The sequence below is a fragment of the Xyrauchen texanus genome, chromosome 5 (genome assembly GCF_025860055.1).
Source record: "Xyrauchen texanus isolate HMW12.3.18 chromosome 5, RBS_HiC_50CHRs, whole genome shotgun sequence".
In the NCBI taxonomy this organism is placed as follows: Eukaryota; Metazoa; Chordata; class Actinopteri; order Cypriniformes; family Catostomidae; genus Xyrauchen; species Xyrauchen texanus.
Genome location: NC_068280.1, coordinates 40,367,090 through 40,390,535, shown reverse-complemented (window position 1 = coordinate 40,390,535; position 23,446 = coordinate 40,367,090). Strand labels below are relative to the sequence as shown.

General features: G+C 37.1%; 1 protein-coding gene across 10 annotated transcripts in view; it reads right to left on the bottom strand.

Annotated features, from left to right (window-relative positions):
* The window catches only part of LOC127643717 (calcium/calmodulin-dependent protein kinase type II delta 2 chain), a 49,022-nt gene that overhangs the window by 8,623 nt on the left and 16,953 nt on the right, over positions 1 to 23,446 (bottom strand). For 4 of the 10 annotated variants that reach the window (XM_052126545.1, XM_052126550.1, XM_052126551.1 and 1 more), the window contains exons 3-15: positions 22,599 to 22,658; positions 22,462 to 22,516; positions 19,166 to 19,231; positions 18,126 to 18,198; positions 17,294 to 17,396; positions 16,520 to 16,603; positions 15,311 to 15,405; positions 8,212 to 8,334; positions 8,020 to 8,103; positions 7,683 to 7,725; positions 5,772 to 5,812; positions 4,321 to 4,380; positions 1,468 to 1,512 (exon numbers count right to left, since the gene is read on the bottom strand). In XM_052126545.1, the coding sequence (XP_051982505.1) occupies positions 1,468 to 1,512; positions 4,321 to 4,380; positions 5,772 to 5,812; positions 7,683 to 7,725; positions 8,020 to 8,103; positions 8,212 to 8,334; positions 15,311 to 15,405; positions 16,520 to 16,603; positions 17,294 to 17,396; positions 18,126 to 18,198; positions 19,166 to 19,231; positions 22,462 to 22,516; positions 22,599 to 22,658 (932 nt within the window). The remainder of the gene's footprint in view (positions 1 to 1,467; positions 1,513 to 4,320; positions 4,381 to 5,771; positions 5,813 to 7,682; positions 7,726 to 8,019; positions 8,104 to 8,211; positions 8,335 to 15,310; positions 15,406 to 16,519; positions 16,604 to 17,293; positions 17,397 to 18,125; positions 18,199 to 19,165; positions 19,232 to 22,461; positions 22,517 to 22,598; positions 22,659 to 23,446) is intronic. The other 6 variants (XM_052126547.1, XM_052126553.1, XM_052126548.1 and 3 more) reach the window with 3 other exon arrangements.

Here is a 23,446-nt window from a genome sequence, read left to right as displayed (position 1 = left end):
ATTATTTTTAAAACAAATCACAATTAAATCACAATTGTTTAAAAAACAATTAATTATCTTTTTATTTCTACACTTAAAAATTATAAATAAAAAAAAACAGATTTTTAGAAGAATATCTCAGCTCTGTAGGTCCTTTTAATGCACGTGAATGGTGACCAGACATTTCAAGTTCCAAAAATCACATAAAGGCAGCATAAAAGTAATGCATATGACTCCATTTGTTTAATGTCATCTGAAGCGATGCAGTTGCTTTAGGCGAGAAACAGATCAATATTTAATTCATTCTTTACTATGATTCTCCACATTCACTTTCAGAATGTGAAAGTGAAAGTAGAGATTTTGTGTAAAAAAGACGTAAATAGTGATCTGTTTCTCACCCACACCTATTAAATCTCTTCTAAACACATAGATTTAACGTCTGGAGTCGTATGGATTACTTTTATGCTGCCTTTATGTGATTTTTGGAGCTTGAAAGGTCTGGTCACCATTCACTTGCATTTTATGGACTTACAGAGCTGTAATATTCTTCTAAAAATCTTAATTTGTGTTCTGCAGAAGAAAGTCCGATGACAGAATTAAAATTTTTGGATGAACTATCCCTTTAATAGTGGCTAGCTAGCTGGGACTTATTATTGATTAACTTATATCTACCATAAATTAAAGAAAATATGTGATATATGTTTCTAAAATAACAGGGCTAAACACTACAAGTTAGATTATTTACTTGCCTTCGCTTCATAAAAAGTCTAAATGATGTGGATTTCCTGAAAGTCACAATTTAATGATGTGTTCCATTTTTAATGGGGGGAAATTATGTGGGGTAAAGCTAGATAAAAGCTAGATAAAATGCTCTCTTGTGACTTAATATTTAAAAATATTTTTACAAGGAAATTACTAAAAATGAACAGATTATACCAAAATCATGACACTGTATTGTTTAAATAATTAGATTAAGTCAAGAAGGTCAAAACCACTGGGTAGACATGGCCCAATATGACAATTTATGTGTAAATTGTGTTATGTATTGCACGGGTTGTTGTAAACAATGCTTTACTAAATAATGCTTAAATGTGTTTTATATGATTATTTTACTTTCTTAGTGATTAAGTATCTATATGAACTATTTAATTCACATATCCATTAAATGTTCTTCTGGTAATAAAACTAAAACAAAATTTAAAAACAAAACAAAAAACAAATGTTACGATTTCATGTTGGGAACCCCTAAAAGGTTCTATATAGAAACATTTCACCTGGCTCAAAGAACCCTTAAACAGGGTTCTATATAGAACCTTTTTGGGGTTCCAAATATGAAGTGTACTCATCATGTTGTTAATTTTATGTTAGGTAAAAGTACAACATATCTTTCTCTCAGAACTTGTGACTTTTTGCCTTTATTGCTCAATTTGATATTAATTTGAACCTTATATATGGAAAATCAATACAAAGTGAAATACATTATATTACTTTGTTTCTGTCCACAGGGTTGTGGATAACAGTTGTTTGTGGCTCCTGAAGAAGTGAAAAGGAATGAAGAATAGATTAACAGTGATTAAAAGTGTGAGTAGGCACAATGGGTGATAAATGTACAGTACCACTCTCAACATACATGAAATTGGCTATTGAGAAGAAACTAATATATGACCAACATAAGGCAGTCAAAAATTTTTTTAAACATCAACCCATCATTAGTGATGTATTATGTAGTGCTGTATGTGCTATTATCTGCATGTCTGTGGTTTCTTAACGAGGGGGGTCACAAGACAAAGACTGAACCTTCACCATGGCACCTTCAGCTCAAACACACACAACATTCACCCTCTTCTTTCGCTCGCTACAGACAGTGTACAGTACCCTCATAACATTGCCTGCCAGAGCTTTAGCAAACACGGTCTATAAATAAACCTGGAGTATTTGAGTCCTCTGTGTATGCTCTGTTTGTCCTCTAATATTATTCTAGAAGTCGAATGATTCGCCATATACTGATCTTTAGCATGTCTCCTTTTCCAGCTCAGCTGGTTGCCTGAGAGGTACAACTGGAACCGTCATTTACATGTTACCCACTAATTATTTAGTCTTACATAACATTTTTCTCAGCAGACAATTTCTTATCAAAATGACTTGCAATAAAGTGCACTTTAATCATGCCTATTACCAAAAGCACAAGAAAGCATTTAGCACTAACTGTAGAGATACAGATACAGTATCTGGTAGTATGGGATGTATTACATGTACAAGATAGCTCATACTGTATACACTGAAATAGTAATTAGATTATTATATTTTCTGAAGAAAATCTAAGATGTGCGTTCACATGCAAAACCCACTGCCATGATAGAACTGCTATAGAGTGTTGCTAAGCAGTTGCTAAGGTATTCTGAACATTAAGGACATTAATGTGGCCACTCTAAAGTAAGAACAATTTGGACCAGTTTACTCTTGGAATATGTATTATATCTTCTTTTTAAAAAATGTTTCACTGGACCACTGCTGATGTGATTCCTAGGTGACCCACACACACACACACACACACACACACACAACAAATGTTGGTGCGGCTATCCTTATGAGGACTCTCCATAGACATAATGATTTTTATACTGTACAAACTATAGATTCTATCGCCTAACCCTAACACAATCCCTGGCACTAGTTTGTGTAGCACTGAGTTTCTGACTCTATAGAGAGTTCCATATCGGTTAATCATGAGATTAGATGCTGCCTTAGACGGTAGCGGCCTATGTAGGCTGTACAGTACAAAAATCATTATGTCTATGGAAAGTCCTCATAATGATAGACCAACGTGTGTGTGTGTGTGTGTGTGTGAGTGAGAGAGAGAGAGAGAGAGACAGAAAGAACGATAGAGACAGAGAGAGCGAGAGAGAGAGGGAGAAAATGAAACTGTTTACATGTGTGTCAGTTTGAGTGCTTCACCGTGTTGTCAGTCCGAGAGACATGATAGTTTGCGCATGTCTGCATCATTATACAAAGCAAACAATGTCAAGCTACAGATGTTAGAATCTCTAAGCATATGACCCTACCAAAGCAATACCAACACCAGTCATGCACTGTAAAGCATTCACTCCAAGCATTGAAATTATGCCAGAGAACGACACTCAGAGCCTGATTCGACAAGATTTAAATTGAAACTAAAAGGGTAAAAACGAATGTGGAAAACAGCAGGCTAATGGCAATACACCATGACTGCGCAACCAAAACCAGAAGCATTGTATGGAATTTTGTACTTGAAATGCTGTAAAGCTACAAAACATCAATGAGTAGCAGTCGCTTTTGATGTTTTCAGAGACATATTTATTTAATACACCTATCAATTTCCTGGAATTCAAAGTTCAAATGGAATCATAACACATATGCAACATAAAGGTGACATCTGAGAGGGTCATGCAAGGTCTCAGTTTGAACTTTGGGAAATAGAAACACCAACAACGCCAGATTTACAAACCTTTTATTTTCCTTTGCAAAGCATACCTTGTCTTAAATTTGCTTTGAGTTGACTATATCACTCTGTGTATAATGTCACAGTTTTCAATTCTACTGGATAATAAGAATATTTGTGAGACCCTAAAATAGTTTAAAGCTACATCTGTTTTTCTAAAGCCCTTTCATGAAATCTTAGATATATTTTAAGTAGCATACGAAAAAAAAGTTATTTAATAGGTATTTTCCAAAAACTTGTGAATTGCCTTCCTAGACAGTATCATCGGCATACTCCAAATGTAAAGGCTGTTCCAAAACATAGGCAGCAACATTATTTTGCCATCCAAGATACCTTGTTGTAACCAAATTCTAAGGCAGCAAGATGTGTGCTTCATGGATCCGGCAATCCAAGAATGCATTGTGTCAGACAGTGAAAAAATACATTCAAGAAGGTGGATAGATTCGAGAGAAATGTTGACTAAAAATATAGGCCAACTACATCCATTTCATTCCATACTAAAGTAAATCTATTTAAAATGGACTATTTCACACAATTTACATATCTTCTTTATCCTCTAAAGTGTTGCATTGTTAGCTTAGCAACATGCTAACAGAATCAATTGTGAGTCCTGTCTCTTGTGTGCTTCACATGAATGGCACTAGTTTGTGTAGCACTGAGTTTCTGACTCTATAGAGAGTTCCATATCGGTTAATCATGAGATTAGATGCTGCCTTAGAAGGTAGTGGCCTATGTAGGCTGTAGACTATGCTTTGGTATAGAGCTATTATTATGAAAAGTTAAGTAAATCTGGCTCGTTGTTTAGCAAGGGAGGGTCTAGTGAGGTGAGGTCATGCAGGGGGTGGGGTCGTTGTCATGGGTACCAATGCTGGGGCAGGGCCTGTGTCTTTGGGGCTGCTGGCTAGGTTGGTTTTGTTGTTAACCTGTAAGTGGGATGAGGAGCAAATCACATATTATCAAGTATCTCACTGACGGGATCTACTATATCAAACTAGGGTTACAAAATTATACAAGACTGGGAAAAGAAGTGCAGGAGTTCTGTGACAAAAAACATCCACAACTGGAAATACACAGATATACTGACAGACACAGATATACATGAGGAAACTGATGAGGTCAATTGATGTGATGAATACAACAACAGCTTACACATGTGATGAACAAAAGTGTGAACATATACTGTGCCACAAATAATAAAATAATTAATCAATAAAGTTTTATACAAGCATCTAATTTTTATGCCACTAGTGGCACTAAATGGATTTGAAAAAATAATGACTGTTTTCAAACAGGTTTCCCAAACTCCACCATCTTTTTTTCTTTGGCCAAACAGATAGTCTCACCTCAAACACTATTGTTTGAGCCAATGTTTCACATTAAGTATTTTAAATAGGGCTGTTGATTAAGTGCGTTAATTCAGTAAGATTCATTATATACAAAATAATATATAGTAATTATTTAAATATAACTATTATAATTATTTCATCATTATATTTTGAATTATTGTTACTTGAGGGGCTTTCTTAGCAAATATTTATGTATGCGATTAATTGCAATTAATTAAATAAAATTATCGGCACACCACGTAACTAATTTTATAAAAAAATGTATTCGATTGACAGCCTTAATTTTTCACATTGTCAAATTTACACGAAGCAGCATTAAAATCTTGATTATTTTTGGATTCATTCATTAATTATTTTCTTATTTTGGATTATAACATTGACTTTATCGATTAACTTCATCAACATTAATATCTACCATGTAATATATCCATAATGTTTGATATATAATAATGACCACATTTATTTCCAATAGCTTGCTCTTCAATTTTTTCTTCAACTTTAATAAAATCTTTTAAAGACCAAAACATGTAACATTAATAGTGTAAAAGTACATGAAATATGCATCCACAGTATGTACATAAGTAAACAAGACAAAATAAAAGTGAGAATGAATGGTAATTCCATTTGTTTTCCGGCAAATTCAGGACATTAACTAACCATTTCAAGGTCCAAAAAGATTTTTGTTTCCAATGTTTTTTTTCTAAATAGAACCTGAAAATTGGAATTGAAATGGAATTGATTGAAATGCCTCACAGTACTCTAATTGAAACTGCATTGTTGTTGAATTGGAAATGGATCCAATCAAAAACATCAGCATTTCTTAAAATACAACCAACAAACAACAGTATAAACCTGAATGATGCACAATTATCTAATTTTAGGATATTCTCAGGCATTCCCATGAACATATGGTTTTTTTTACATCTTGGTTTTGCAAAAAAGTTTAACAGGAAACAAATTTAACCCACCTTCACACCATCTGTCTTCTTGTTCAACAAACTTTTGGCTGCTGTTGAGTGAAAAATAAGAGGGAACCATAAATATGTACATACTGGAACATTATAAATCCCTTAAGGAACATGCAGCAGGCATTCTGGGATTATCGTTCTCTTTATTGTGACAAGACCTTGGGCAGGGAACATTTTAGACAGTCAAACAAATCATTCATTTATAGGATTGGAACTCTATTGTTTGGTGCACACAAAGCAAAGCTAAGGGATAAAAAAGTTTAACGCAGGTCACAATCAAAACCATTAATCTAGCAAATTGTTTCTTAGAGGATAAGTGTGTTTGTGATTAAAAAAAGGTAATTTAGTATTTCAACTGCTTCCAAGTATAATTTGCTCCTGAGAATATTTTGAATAGATTTTGAAGGGAAAATATAGCATTCAAAATGTTACAAAGGTAAACAATTATTTTCCCAATTATTTCATATTTTGACTCTATATTTGACTCCATATTTAAACTTCAACTCATGCTCATAAACACCATATTGTAAAATTAAAAACTGCAAGAGTAACAAGAATAGAACTTTATAAATAGTGTGGCATAACTAAGGAAAATTGTTTTAAGTGAAAAAAATTATAGAATATAAATAAGAATATTAAATTAAACTCAAACATGAGTTCTTGTACAATTCTTATACAGTTCTCATACATAGAGCACAAGGTGTAAATATATACATGTAAATAAATAATAAAAGCATGCTTATTGTGAAAGATGCCAGTGTAAATATATATTTTAGCATACACTTGCTAAAGTTCATGTTGGTGATAGTATATTTTTCACAATATAGCATGCTAATATAGTTTAAAGTATTGAAACTACACACATTTGTCCTCAAAGAAAGAGTTGCTTTGAATTCAGCTTATCAAAATGACCATAAAGCTATTACAGTATGTTGGTTCAACGCTTTCTATTATTCCATTGTAACATAATTTATATTCCAAATATATTGAATTTACAGTTGGCATTTGTAAACATTTGCACTATAGCTTATATATATATAAATGTAACATTCCAGTAAATGAACATAGATGGAAATGTAACCAGAAAATGCGCAAGCACTCAAGATACTTATTTTATGAGCGAGACTCCCTCAGTAACATGAAACTAGGAATTATTATTGTGGTTACATTCATAACACACCATATATCATTACATTATTCAAAAGTAACATTTCAGTTATAATTCCTGCTTAACACGTGTGTGGCAGGGCAGAGGGCGGGGCCGGGTCGTAGGATCACGACCCGGCCCCGCCCTCCGCCCTGCCACAACGTGACCGCATAAATGTTTATGTTTTAAAGATCTTGCATTTTGAAAGATTAAATGTAAGACCTAGACAAATGTGACATTATGAATGTAACCTTGATCACATGCAAACAAGGGTAATTAGTATCTCATGGCAACAGGGAAGTGTGTCAAAGGGACAGCAACAGGGAAGTGTGTCAAACAAGCAAACCAGTTGACAGACTGGTTAGAGTAAAAACACGTCCCATTCTAACGTCGATTCAGGTTCTTACCTCACGGGACAAACAGGACCCACCAACCACCCCCCCACAACACACACACACACAAAAAAGGAGACAAAGCAATGTTGAACAGGAAGGAAATGTTAAATAAAAAGTCAGGGGGAAAAAATCCACCACACTATAACAACCTTTGTACATAAAAATAAACACCAAAATATATATGTATATAAAAAAATATATTTAAAGAATAATTAATAATAAGATAATTTTAGGATAAAAAAAAATATTATAAATCCAGAACATATGAGACAGAATAAAGTTACAGCTGTAGAAGAAATCAAAACTTTATGTTGCAAACACAAACATGAACAACCATTCACACATACAGATCAACAGTGCCAGACATACCTGAGAAGTTTCTTGTGACCAGGAGAGTGGTCAAAATTGCACCCTGATTGCATTTTAAGTTTGGAAAGTGAAAGAGAAGGGAAAACAGCAAGAGAGAAATGAAAGGGTGAACCATTTAAATAGCTATTCAATTACTATTACTATTATTACTTAAATTAAATAGCAGGAAAATGCATATCCTAATTTCCTTAAAAAGTTATTTGCAGGATAACTTGCCCACCACTTGACCAGAGCCTAGAATATCTTGGCCATTGAAAAATCCATATAATTCTAGCACAAGTCAAAATGGATATGAAAGAAGTTGACGAAGGGGTAAGAAAACCAGACAAAAGCTAACCTTGAGTTTCCTTCTGGCATTGAACTTCTTCAAGCACTCCACAGTTTCCTGTCTGTGCATCATGGAGGCTACAGTGGAGCGTTGCTGGTGAGGGACAGAAAACAATGATTACAAGTGATTAGTGAGGATTAGGAAATGATTTTGTTGTCGAAAAGGAAGATTGTGTCTATGTATGTGTGTTGAAACACATACGCAGATCCAAGGGTGTTTGAGGGCTTCAGCAGCTGTGATGCGTTTAGAAGGATTGATGGTCAACATCTTATTAATCAGATCTTTAGCTTCAGGGGTCACTGTGTCCCACTCAGGAGAGGGAAACTATAAAAAGAGATAAGATGGTTCCTTATCACAACACAAGAATCATTAATGATTATATATGACCTGAGAACCCAAGGAACCAAAGATTAATTATGTCAATTTATTATCAGAGATTTCAAATAGATTAAAAGATTATCGGCAGATTTAAAAGAAGGTTAAGTCTAGTTTGATTCAGAGGTCTACTCATGGAGCGAGATGCAGAAAAAACAGCAAAATTATCAAAGACCTCCATCTGACATATGACTTATATAGACTAACAACTACAAAATAGCGCAGACGGAAAGATCCTGTGTTAAAGACCCCTAAGGCAGCATTGTAACCCAAATGGAACCTCAAAAGTCACTGATTTGAAATTAGAGATGTCCCGATACCATTTTTTTGTAGTACCGATACTTTAAAAAAAAAATTCTGAACTGTACAGTATATCAACCATTTATTTAAATGTTATCATCAAAATGGTGTTTAAATAAATAAACTAAATAAAATTGTAATTAAATTAAAGTATAATTCATTTTCAACATGATATTATATTATTTTTTTATCAAACAAAGTTATTTTATTCAGAACCTCACATCACAATCTAAAATACATTGGACTAAACTGTGTCTGGAGCATCAATGGAAGGAAGTGACTGCAGTTCAGAAAGTGATCCAGAAATGGAGGATGAAACATATGATGGGAACATGGAGAGAGAGAATGGTGTAAAATAGTTAGTTGGGAAAGAAAAAGAAGAAAACTTCCAGTCATGGATCGTGTATTGATAGTGGAAAGCAAGACCATTCTGTCAGGAAATATAGGGAAGAGTTTAAGGTAATGTTGAAATTCACAGACACTGATACTATGATAGACCCTATCAAAATAACTAAAGCCCTGAAAAAAGCTTTGGGAGGTATAGAAAGTGCAAGGAAAATGAGGAACATAAATTTACAAATCTTGTGTAAGGATGAAAAACAGCAAAAAGCTGCATTGGACATAAAATTGATGCTAGGCAACAGTTTCATGCACTATACCATATAAGAAAGCTTGGGTAAGAGGTGTAATCACTGGAATACCAACGGATGTCTCCACTGACAGAATTAAAATTTGTATTGAAGGTGTTAAGGTGATTGAAACTAAGCATCTATTCTACAGTGTTTAAGAAACAATGTAAACATTTATAGATTTTCCATAATGCTGCAATTTGAAAAGGAAAAGATCCCTGATAGAGTATTTATTGGATATATAATTTACACTGTAAGATGTTACATTCCTGTCACTTAGATGATTAAATTGCACAAAATATGGTCATGTAGATGCAGTCTGCAGAGGGAAACAATGTTGTGCAAGGTGTGGTGGCAATTATGAGTATGGTAAATGTGAAAAAGCAAATTGCTATAATTGTGGGGGTGAGCACATTGCTGGATATGGAGGTTGCATTGCTCATAAGAATGCTTTGAAAGTGCAGAATATCTGAGTATCTGAAAATCTGACATTTGTTGAAGCAATTAAAAAAAGTGAAACAAGATGGAGCAATGATTTTCAGGTGAAGGGAAATCTCAGGCAAAGCCTGGGAAAGCTCCAGTTGTAAGGAAAGTAAATGTAGATAGCTTGGTTATTGGAAAGGTTGACTTCATTTAATTTATGGCAGAAGAAATTAACTGTTCAGCACAAACAGAAAGCAGAACTGAGAGAATTCAAATTATAATCAAAGCTGCAGAGAGGTACCTGAACATGGAGGGAGTTAAAGTGGAAAAAATAAATGAAAAATGTAAGTCTCAAATTACAAACACTCAGGCACCATGTGGAAGTACATAATGGTGTTAATTATTGTGCAATGGAATGCAAGAAGCTAGATTGTGAATGAGCTAGATTTAAAAAATGTAATAAATGAAAAAGAACAGAAACCACATTTAATATGTACAGTATACAAGAAACATGGATAAACACAATTAGACATTATGTTGCATGGATACATGGTCATTAGGAAAGATAGGAAAACAGGAAATTAAGGTGGTGTGGCCACCTTTATAAAAAATGGATCAGGATGTAGTGATATAGATCAGAATGATGAATATGAAACAGTGCTGGTTGAGATAATTGTAGGAAATCAAATTATTAGAGTAATTAAATAATATAACCAATAAAATAGAATAAGCAAAGAAGAAATAGAAACTATTACAGGGAAATTATAAAATAATATAGTGTGGTGACTTTAATGCACACAGCACTTTGTTAATAGTTCAAAGATGGTAGAGAGACAAGAATAGATATTGTGCATGGTAGTGGTTCAGCTATTGATTTAACATTGGTTTCTGAATGGATAGCAAGGATATCTGTTTGGGATATTTGGGAAGATCATACAATAGGTAACGATCATTTTGTAATCCAGTGCAAAATAGATTTAGATGTTTCTGAGAGAATAAAGGAGATGGTACCTAGATGGAAATGTATTTGGAAAGCATATAAGTATCTTTGTGAGGTAAGGCTACTAGAATTAGAGTTGTAGTTGGAAGAAGAAATAGAGGAGTCTAATGGGCAAATATGTGGGGTTCCCTGTCTGTCGCTCACTTTGACGTTGTGTTGAATGAAGTGACACTAGGGACTTTCTTGAAGGCCTCGGTAACCACTGAACTTGAGAAAAGGTCAAAGAGAATTTGGCAGACAGAATTTGCATATCCCTCCCCCGGACATATGGGTATAAAGGGAGGGAATGATGCATCTGTTCATTCAGATTTCTTCTTCGGATCACTGAGATCACTACTGTTCCATTCACCACAGTAGAGCATTGCTGTTGGATCTATGGCACATATCAGCGGCATTCTCCTTCTCTGCACGGCAGTGCAGCTTTACCCCTGGGCGCGTCGACAGCATTTCCTTAAAGAGTAAAAGAGTATATTTTCTCTAAAAGAGTATACACATTGGCGTTGACCGTCTTTTTAAAGACACGTCTTTTTAAAGATGACTTTCCGCATTTGTGTTGTACCTGGATGCGGCAGATATCTCTCCACTTCTGACGGTCATAAGAGCTGCCTTGCGTGCCTGGGCTGCGATCACACGCAGGTAGCGTTTTATGAATGTTCATGTTCTCGCGGCTTTCTTTCCTCCGAGAGCTGCCCCCATGACGTGCCTTTTGATGGGATTGGGGCCAGTGCGGCTGGCGATGAAGGTGATTTGGGAAGTGCAGCAGGCTCGGTTGCTTGCTTGTTTGACTCAGTCTCAATGACAGCGCGCCTCACAAACAAGCGCGCGCAGCCGGTGCTGAACTGCCTAAGTTCGCTCAGACAAGGCACAGCGGTTCCATTGAGGCGGTTCCGGATGTTTCTGGGGCATATGTCATCCTCAGCGGTGGCTGCGCCGCTCGAATTGATTTATCAGCACTGGCTTCAGACCGTTTGCAATGGGCACACAGCCGCCGGCTCCTGGACGGGGCCCCGGTTGGGTTGGCGCATCAACTGCTAGGAGGTTTCTCCCACTATTTCGAGGCAAGCACGTCTTAATTCACTCAGAGAGCACCACCACGATAGCATACATAAATCGCCAAGGTGGCGTGCACTCTCGTCACATGTCGTTGCGCGCCACTCATATCCCGGGCAACCTCAACAAGGCAGCGGACACGCTGACACGACAGGACATGCTCAGCAGTGAGTGGAGGCTCCACCCCCAGGCAGCCCAGCTGATTTGGGAGCGGTTTGGCAAAGCACAGGTAGACCTATTTGCTTCACAAGAGACCTCCCACTGTACTCCCTAGCGGAGGCTCCCCTCAGGATAGACGTGCAGGAAACACAGCTGGCTCTGGATGCTGCGCAAGTATGCATTTCCCCCAGTGAGCCTACTTGCAAAGATGCTGTGCAAGGTCAGGGAGGATGAGGAACAAGTCACTCTGGTGGCCCCCTATTGGCCCAATTGGATCTCACACTCCTCGCGACACCACCTCCCTGGCGAATTCCCCTGAGAAAGGACCTTCTTTCTTAGGGACGGGGCACCCTCTGGCATCCGCACCCATACCTCTGGAACCCCCACATCTGGCCCCTGGACGGGATGCAGAAGATCTAAGTGGCCTACCACCTGCTGTCATAGACACTATCAACCAAGCCAGAGCTCCCACTACCAGGCAACTTTATGCCCTGAAGTGGTGCTTGTTCATGAATTGGTGTTCTTCTCAATCCGAAAACCTGCAGAAATGCGCAGTCGGGTCAGTGCACTCATTCCTGCAAGAGAGCCTGAGGGGGAGGCTGTCCCCCTCCACCTTGAAGGTTTATGCAGCCACCATATCGGCGCACCGCAACGCAGTAGACAGGTTCCCACGACCCCCTTCAGGGACCAGATAGCGAACCTGCAAGCGAAGCTTCCCCGGGAGGAGGCAAACCCAGCCTTTTCGTTGCTGTGTCCGGTGCTCACTTTGCGTACCTATGTGGACCGCACACAGAGCTTTAGATGTTCTGAGCAGCTCTTTGTCTGCTTTGGTGGACAGTGGAAAAGGAACGCTGTCTCAAAATAGAGGCTTTCCCACTGGGTCGTTGACGCCATCACTTTGGCCTATCACACCCAGGCCGTGCCTGCCCCCTTGCGGGTTCGATTACACTCAACGAGAAGTGTGGCATCCTTGTGGGCACTGGCCAATGGCACCTCCCTAGCAGACATTTGCAGAGCAGCGGGCTGGGCAACACCCAATACCTTTACGAGATTTTACAATCTCAGGGTTGAGTCAGTCTCGTCCCATGTTCTCTCAGGTACGAGCACGTAAAACTCGGGAATGCGGAACATCTGACCAGGTGTTCTGCTTGCAAATAGTGCCTTTCCCCGCCACTGAGGTGATCACGTGCGCTCTTTTCCCCCAGCAGAGTACACCAAACTCGCGTTCCCTGAATGTTCTTCCTCCCTAGCCCTCTGGTCCGCAAATTCAGGGGAGGAATTCCCCGACCAGACCCACTACGGGTACTAAAATTACTCTGTACTGGAATAGGTGCTCCACAGGATGGGCCTTTGTGGACTAATCTCCCTGTGTGTATTTTCCGTGGTACGGTCCCCATACTGGTGGGCCCGAGCCTCCCTTGGGCAGTCCCCGCTGTCCCCTGGTCGCCGTGTTTGTAGCAACTCCTCTATAGGATCTATAGGGTGGTATAATATATACGTGCATGGTTTAATGTAATTAATGTGTATATGTATGTACATATATAATTATTATGATTATTATTATTATTATTATAAAAACATCCTATTGATGCTCCTCACTCCAGTCCAGTTGGTGGCAGTAATGCACCAAACAAAAATAATAATAATAAGAAAAAAACAGTAGCTTCCCCCAGAAAAGCCAGATGCTTTGTGACTCAAAGTGATTATTAAACCACAGAAGGCTGCAATTTAACTTTTTAAAATATGTACTCTGTATGTGCCTCACGCTAAAAAGTGAATTTGCTCTCTGTTCACTGTCATCTGCTACAAACTGAGTTCTCGATGCTCATGATGATGTTTTCCCTGTATGAGCAAAGGAGTAGCTTTAAATGGTAAATGCAGTCGGCACCACACTGTCAGCACACGCTGCTTATGTAAACTATATATTTATATAATTAAATTGCAGCTATTGTGGTAAAGTAATCTCACTAGGACATAACGTGATTTTAATTTGTGCACTGAATGTTTACGTATTGACATTTGTAAGACATATGGTATCTGAGCATTTTTATGAGTACAAGTACATAAGCATGGTATTGGACTCAATTCCGATACCAGTATTGTATCGGGACATCCCTATTTGAAATGCTTTACCTAGGTAGCAACTAGTGCAGCACACAAATAGGGCTCCTAAAGAGAAGGACACCAGAGACTCGATCCACAATTGATGCCAATAGAGTTTGAAGTTAGCAAATGTTGCTAAGCTAACAGCATAATAGGCATAAAAATACATAGGCTAAAATAGTACATTTTAATTACATTTAACTTTTATCGATAGTTTTCAGTATTTAATAAAACTGTTTTTTCTCTCTCGACCCAATAGCCATCTTGGATGTTAATATTTAGGCAGAGGCTATGGCGATAGATGCTATTCACACTAAGTGCAAATAGCTACAGATGCTATTTTCACTAAGTGTATAAAGCAACAAAAAGCATCTTCTTTGTGCAAATAGCGGCAGATACTCTTACACCCATTTAAATACTAACATATAGTATAATGGCATCACTGCAGCACCCTAAACCAACCCCTACCCCTAACCTTACAAAAATAACCATGGATTTACTGTAACCATCATATCACCATGGTATTTTTCTAGTTAAATTACATGTTAGTACATCAGAACTATATAGGTTCCACCAAAACACATGGTTACTACAAGATTACTACAGTAAAACCATGGTCAATTTTATCCAGATCAAATCCTTCTCTCAACTCTCCGACCTTCCCCGAATCTCTTTTTTTTTTATTATTATTATTTATATTTAGTAGTATTGTATGAAATATTAAGAGTAGAGACATGGTAAAAAATATGTTAAGGGGTGGGATTCAAACCCGGATCTCCAGCATGACAACACATTCACATTCCATTGTTACACCCACAACTACCACAGCCGCACATGGAGGTTTGTCGTAAAATCCAGAGTTTCCACCAGACTATTGGAGCAAAAATATTCACTTAGTTATCCAATCTCTTAATCCACTAAATGTCTAATGAATTAACCAGTTTAATGTCTTGCTTGGTTGAAAAATTGTAATATCCCTGCCTTCATTTGATCAGCAGTTGACCCCAAATAAATCTGTCATGTCTGTCTTGAGTTTGGTCTGAGCAGTGTTGGGCGGAGTAAGTGTAAACAGACACACACAAGCGATACTACCTTAGAATATTTTTTTTTTAAAAGGTATCTAACATGGCAATATAATTTTACTGCTTACTGGTAGGCATCTCAGCAGGTTTTTGAACAGAGTTTTAGCCTGTCCTTCTCAGTGAACATTCTGCAGTGAAACAGTATGCAGATCATCAGAAATACAGCTAGCCAGACTCACATCATAGGCACCAGCCTTGATCTGCTGGTAGAGGCGATGCTGGTCTTCATCCCAAAATGGTGGGTATCCAACCAGCAGAATGTAGAGAATCACACCTATATGAAACAGAGCTCCCATTACTGGTACTGTACATTCACATCTTAAAAACAAATACTTAATTGGGCACAAAGTATGATGGAATCTAGTCAATTGAGGATGAGCCAAAGGGTGAACATACAGTATGTAATCCTCCTGTTATGATTGCTGTCAATTTAGATAGTTTCTACTCTGAAAAATCAGAATTTCAAAAATCTCTTTAATGTCTAAATGGGGATGTGATGAGGAGGAGGGCAGGGCCGGGCCATCACTGCATGACCGCACCCCCACAAGGAGAGGGAAAAGTGCAGCAGAATGCGGCAGTTCAAGAGAGAGAGCCACATGAAGCTGCAGTGTGTGTGTTTGTGTTCTCTGTCTTTTTGTTTAAGTTTTTATTAAACCATTATTTTGACGGCTACCACCTCCTCCTTTCCAATGAAACTAGTAACCTTGTTACATTGGTGACGAAACTCAGGAAGGAGGAGGGATGCGCTATCGTGGAGTTCTCGCCACTACCAGCTAACCGAGGAGCAGCTGCATTCCGCTGCACTTATCCCTCTCCTCAGATGATTAGCCCGATTGGGGGCTGGACGTACAACGAGTATTATATAAAAGACATAATACAAGAGTAATCATACAGTACCAATGCAACATATACTGTAAAGGTGCCATGGTAACAGGGCTGTTTCTAACTATAAGTGGTATCGATCCACCAAGGTGCAAGCAAGGTTTACAATAAATAACTTGGAGTTTCCTAGTAGGAATTCGCTTAGGGCCCCCATATGATCAAAAATGGCCCTGCATGATATTATCATCTGCAACTATAACTTTACCATGGTACCACCTCAGTACTTTTTGGTAAGAGGGAAGAACTTATTCCTGATGGTAATTCTGAATAACTGTGCAATCACCTTTACATCAAGGCTACACTGAAATATTTACTCATCTGCTTAAAATGAACTAGTTTTAAGCTGAAAAACAGAAATACAATTTACCAGAAACACTCCATTAGGCTGATTAGATTAAACGCAGCTAAAAGGCTACAATAATCAGTTAATGATCTTTAACAATGACATCCATCAAACCTCAGTGATGAGGCTCATATTTGTGTGACCTGATCAGTCCTGTACTTACCACAGGCCCACATGTCCACAGGTTTGCCATAAGGATCTTTCCTCAAGACCTCTGGGGAGAGATACCCTGGAGTACCAGCAAAACCTGGATAGGAAGTGGGTAAAAGGAATGAATGCACATTCTACCATTTTAAATGAATGATTTTAGTATTAAAAGCTGTAGTTTGCCAAGCTGGCAAGAAAAAGCTATTTCTAGTCATGCATTTGTTGGTATTAACAATATACTGTAGCTTTATAGCAATGGGTCCTACAGAATTCTGTTTTTGCAGCTCTATGTAATACTATACTATATTATACTATACTACACATCACTATAATATACTACTATACTATACTAATTTACTAATGAATACACATTTGATGTTTTATTTTAATTTAATTTTGTGTAACTTAATTCTTTTGGGGATCCTGAAAATTTGTATTCCATCCGCCTAGGAATGTCTGTGATTGTGGTATATTATTTTTACACTTCTCATATATTTTGACCTTCGTTGAATACAATAAAGCTACATTTTTAATTTCATTGACTATTCATTATGGATTTTTCTGCCAACTTGCTAGGTAAAATAACAGTTGGTGGTTCAATTAATGCTGGCATCCCATCCAATTTAAATTAATAAGGACAGCCAGATCCTTGAAACTGAATAGCCATGGTGTGATCCTTCCCCTTTAGTTAATAATAATTGTAATTCAAAGTCATTTAGACAACCATTTCTTTTCAAACAGTGCTTAAGCTGGTCTTGCACCAGAGATGGGTGTATGGTATGATACTTACCAAACCATGCCTGCTGATCACCTTGGACCTCTATGGCCAAACCAAAGTCTGCTAGCTTAACTGCAGCCCCCTTCATCTTACTGGCCAACAGCAAATTCTCAGGCTTTGAGTATAACACACACACACATATCGATGAATGATTGTAATTCTCTCTTAGTTAATGGACTTTCTACTTAAAGGGATAGTTCACCCAAAAATGAAAATTCTCTAGTTTACTCACCCTCATGCCATCCTAGGTGTGCATGACTTTCTTATTCTACTGAACACAAACTAAGACTTTAGAAGAATATTTCAGCTCTGTAGGTCTGCACAATGCAAGTGAAAGGGTACCAACATTTTGAAGCTTCAAAAGCATATAAAAACAGCATAAAAGTAATCCACTTGACTCCAGTGGTTAAATCAATGTCTTCAGAAGTGATATGATAGGTGTGACTTTCTTTCCTCTCTTTGTGTTCAGCAGAGGAAAGAAAGTCATACACATCTGGGATGGCATGAGGGTGAGTAAATGATGATACAATTTTCATTTTGGGGTGAACTATCCCTTTAAATCAGCTATTTAAGAGAAAATCTCTTTCAACGTGTTGGATGAAGGACAAGACATTTTGGATGAAGTTCAAAACAAATGTAGATTGATTGTCAGTAGCTAAGAGGCTTTAAGAAGACTAAAGGATAAAATATTAAATTCTCAGACACAGCAGTGTGCTTCACAAGATAATTTTCTGTTAGACAATACCAGATCCGGCTACGTCAGACTGTTCTAAATTTGGCACTAGTCTGTGCTACATTGAGCGCCACTGTCTGGAGCAGAGTGTGTGAGTATGTGTGTTCTGACCTTCAGATCTCTGTGGACGATCCCATTAACGTGGCAGTGATGAACGCTCTCCAAAATTTGCTGAATGCAGTGACTGCAATAGAGAAAGAGAGAAACGTAAGACAGAAGGGAAGTATAATTATGAAAGGCAAGAAACACAATCAGTATTGAGAAAAATAAGAATGCAGTATGTTGTGGGTGATTGTACATAGAATTACACATTCATCAGAATGCTTGCAGTCATTAATCATCTATAAATAACCTGCTGCACATTGCTCTTTCTTTCCATTATGCCAAGCCCCAAAGACACACACACATTTTGCTTTACACATGCAAAATTACACTCATACATGGAAGCAAGACTGAAAAAGGAAGCAGTGTGTAATTTATTATCAGTATAAATAACTTCGTTAGAGACACACAGAGAAACAGACTTGATATATTGGACTTCACAAAAGAGTCATGTGACCTCAAAAGAACTGAAAGCAGATTTTACGGAGAGAAACGTTGCCAGTATCAAATTTACTAATGAGTAGTGCCACAAGCAAAAGCTCTGTCCACAAAAGAATCTGCAGATTTTCACCCCATTGGCACACCTGTCAAGTTCTACACATCCCCCACCCCTTGCATATTTGTTTATTCATAATTTTTTTTACAAATAGTAATGTCGTAATCTCAGCTCTGTTTAACGTCTGGTGCACGTTGTATGATTTTGGCCACAATTTTGCTGTTTGAGAAAATATTTGTGATCATAAATCTTAATTGCCTTTACAATTAATCTTAGCCTCTAACAGCGTATAAAATTCTTTGGTCGCAATTTTGGGTCACAGCTCGTAAGACTGTTTTATCGCACAGTCTGTCTTGGCTTACAGTATACCCAAGATCTTACTTGGGATCTTATTGTACAATCTGACAATCTGAAAAAAAAAAAAAAAACAATCATAACGGATAAAACAAATTATATTATGTACCATTCTTAACGCATTTTACATCCATTCTGCAGAAATACACATATTTTTAACAAAGTTTGAGCAAAATAAAAAGTCTGTGTTAATACTTGCCTGGCATCAGCCTCACTGTAGTACTCTCTTGCTACGATATCTTCAAACAGCTCACCTCCAGTAACCCTGAGGACAAAGTGTAAAATTGAAAGAGCTCAAAGGTCATAGCAAAACTGATTTGTAGGAATAACGTATACACTTTTCAGGACAGCCATATGATAAGGTACTGTAAATATAAAATAATAAAGTATAATAAATGTTGTTAAACGATGGTACAGTACAGCTTCCATAAAGCCAGTACTTAGATTTAAAAAATATGTTATATGTGTAATTGCCTTACTCCTAGTGAAGTACAACACTACCCACAATTCACCAATTAGTGAAGCAGGTTAGCAACCATTAGCTAACTAGTTAGCTAGTTGCCTACCTAATTTTAGTTACTATTAATTAATAAAAAAACAAATTAATAAAAAAAAACTGTAATCTCTGCTTTGGCAGTAATTTACTGGCGCTATTGAAACTTTGTAATGCAGCACTTTTGGTGTTAAACCTGGTTTATACCTTGAACGAAGCCGCCGTTTATACTACGCATGATGTCGTTTTAAAATGTGCTCGTTTAGGGTGATGTCACGGTGTTTAACTAACTGTTCCAGCCACAAACAAAACCAATATTGCAGGTTTTTCTCTCCGTGGACCGCCGCATTTAGCGCTGTGAAGCTTCTTTGCTTTATTAAACATGTCACGACCTCTTTCACTTTTAAAAACTCAAATCTCTCTCCCTACTCATTTATCTCAGTCACACTGTCTTTGAGTTTGCATTGCAGATCACGTAAAACAAAAAAGGATACTTCCACACAATCTCTGAGAGACAGGCGTCAAAGTTATCCATTTTAACAACAGTAACCGGTAACAACTGTTCGCTGCCACGCGTGGTTGTAAATAAAAAGCGTCACCTCCAAACCACACCCACAGATAGTTTTAACCAATCATTAACGCTCTTCGACCAGCCTAGTTTTGTTGGGTCAAGAATTTAATATATGTGCACAAACAGGAAAAATCTCACCAAACGAACACCTTGGCAGAACAAAAACGTCACTGCATTTCGTCGTCATTTGTCTGTTCTCCCAGTAAGTATAAATTAGCCTTACATTCCTTAATATGAATCGCTTGTGTTGTACCCCTCATTTTGTAAGCATTTGCATCTGCTAAATTAATAAATGCAAATATGGAAGTAGCATGTTGTAGCATTAGATCATAAAATACAGTAGTTGTGCTTTATTATATGAAAATGCATTAAGAAGACACAAACAACAGACTTACTCAATTACATAATTCGCTGATCTTTGTGCAATTTCTAGTTGATTCATTCCCTCGTAAAATATGTTAAATAAACAGGTTTGTATCTAGGTCTTTTTCTCTCATTTCAAAATACTTAGCTCACAAATATCTGAGGTAGATATCGAATCAAGGCTTAGAACTCGTTAATAAATAATTTTCTGAAATGCCTATTTAGACAATGAATGGGAAATAAAGAAGTTCGCAGTCACTGTTGAGCTCTATCCAGAATCCAAAACTAGAATAAAACAACAAGAAAAAGAAGAAAAATAAAGTGATTTTGACCTCTTGTAAATGGTGTTGTTAGGCATGCAATGAAGTAAAATACCAAAAACAAAATGAAAATTCTCTCATCATTTACTCAACCTTATGCCATCCTGGATGTGTATGACTTTCTTTCTTAAGCTGAAAACAAATTAAGCTTTTCAGAATAATTTCTCAGTTCTTTTGGTCCATACAATTCAAGTGAATGGGTGCCAAAATTTGAAGCACCAAAAATCACATAAGTCAGCATAAAAGACTCCAATGCCTTCAGAAGTGATTTCATAGGTGTGTGTGAGAAATCAATTTTACTATAAATTCTCCTACCTGCTCAGTCAATCTCCACTTTAACTTTAACTTTTAAATTCTTCTTCCTGTGTTTTTGGTGAGTAATATTCTTCATGCACATCCCCTTATTGGTAAGGGAAAAGAAATTCTAGCAAAAATGGAATATTAAATATTGACCCACACCTATCATTTAAATTCTGAAGATATGTTACCTCTGGAGTTACATTTATGCTGCCTTTTATGTGCTTTTTTTGTGTGTCAAAATTTTGGCACCCATTTTCTTATATTGTATGGACATACAGAGCTGAAATATTCTTCTAAAAATCTTACTTTGTGTTCTGCAGGAGAATGAAAGTCGTTGAAGTCGACTTTCTTTCGAAAACGAAAGTTGACGTTGTTGTTTAACCATTGTAAAATCACTGCTACGGTGTATTGCTTTATACAATGGTGGTTACAAATACTAATGTTCAATAAACAGTAACATTTATTCATAATAATAATAATAATAATTGGAAAAAAGTAATCTAGTTCTATAGCCTAACTGAAGCAATGTCACAAGTATGCATTTACACCTTACAACAGCTCTGAATGCAGCTCATCTAATCAGAATTCTGAATCAGAACTGTTTTATAAAACAAAGTTAAATATTTCTTCATACAAAACCCAACACTGTTCAAAAATAACCATGAGAATTCGGGTCGCAAACTATAAGTTGGACATTACTGAACATGACAGCTTATGTCTTCTCTTCTTGCTTCTCTGTCTGTCTGTCCTTGTGTTCTCCTCTGTTTACCTGTTTTTCTCTACCCAGCCACGTCAGCTACTAACAGAGCATCTCATAAACCATTTAAGACGGGTGACGTGTCTTGACGCCATTCACACAGCAGTCAGCACAATCCACTGGCCTGCTCTATTTCTTAGAAAAGCTTTTTTATTCCAAATTCATCAACTCCATAATGTAATGTTGAAAGGAGTGGATGGTCTCACAGGCTCACATTTTTGCCATAGGCTGCCCTCTGGGCACTGTGCTGCTATCACATAAATATCAGTAGCACTTTTGAAAATGGAGCAGTCTAATACTAACCACACAGACTCTGAGACTTAAAGAGAAATAAGAAGTGTAAAGAAGCAGAGGAACCAGAAAAGGAGCGATAGAGACAGATGGAGAGGTTTTGAAGGAATACTTCACACCAAAATGAAAATTGTGTCATCATTTATTCACCCTCATGTCGTTCCAAACCTCACAAAAGGCATTATCTACAGTAACAGAATATCTAAGCTGCTCTTTTTAATGTAATAGGGCCCCATCAATTTTCATTTTATGAAAAAGAGTTGCTAAATAACTCTTTTTGTGTTCCATGGAACAAAGTAATACAGTCTTGGAACAACATGGTGATGAGTAAATGACAACAGAATTTTCATTTGTGGGTGAACTATCCCTTTAATGACATGTTATATAGTGATATACTCACAGATCAAAAACTAGGTAATGGAAGCCCTCCTCCGATATGCTGTCATGGAGTCGCACTACAAAGAGAATTGGTCTCTATCATTTCCTCATCTTTAGTCGGCATAATACAAATCTCTGATAAATAATGTCTTTCATTACCAATATTTGGGTGTTTCAATAGACGGCAAATCCTGGCCTCTCTCTCCAGCTTCTGGTGATCTGAAATGGAGTTCAAAAACAGATTTGTTGAGATAATACCCAACATGGACACATTTTAAGCAATGAAAAATCAACTTAATCTAAACCACAGGCAGATCAGTTCATGAAACAGACTTTTATCACATATATAACTCTTTCAGTGAGCGTTTAGATCACAGAAGGAAGAAACAGAACATTCCATCTCATAAACAGTCTTGTTGAGAGTTCTATGCTGAAAAAAGTCTGCAGATCTTTGATGAACCACCAGGGGATAGTGCGCTGAAGCTTGTGAGCATATATGCTGGGCAGATGGCACCCTGACCTGCAAAACACTATAAATAACCACATGCTCTCTTCTCTCTTCTGTACTAATCTGATATAAAAACCTACTAAAGTTAACTCGCAAGCTGGAAAAACACAAATCCAATGTATAAATTTAAAGGATCTGAAATGAAAAAAGATTGAATACAGTTTTTCTCAATCACTTTGGCTCATTTTTTTAAACAGCCTTAACATTCTCGAAACTGTAAATGCAATTGTCACAATTGTTTTATGGGACATCACAACTCTATTGCATGTCTGAAAAATGTAGTAACTCACCCAAAACACTGAATTCATGTTTCAAAACCTAGTTATTGTGTCAGTAAATGGGCCATTGCCACCAAAATGAATAGTTTATTTATTTTTTGTCATCTGTGATCCATACTGGTCAAAATATTTTTTCACCATGCAGCAACCCTGGAAATGTTTGCTATGTACAAATTTCATTTTTGTTCTACTTTTTGTTGACCCTGACTGCTTACTGTACT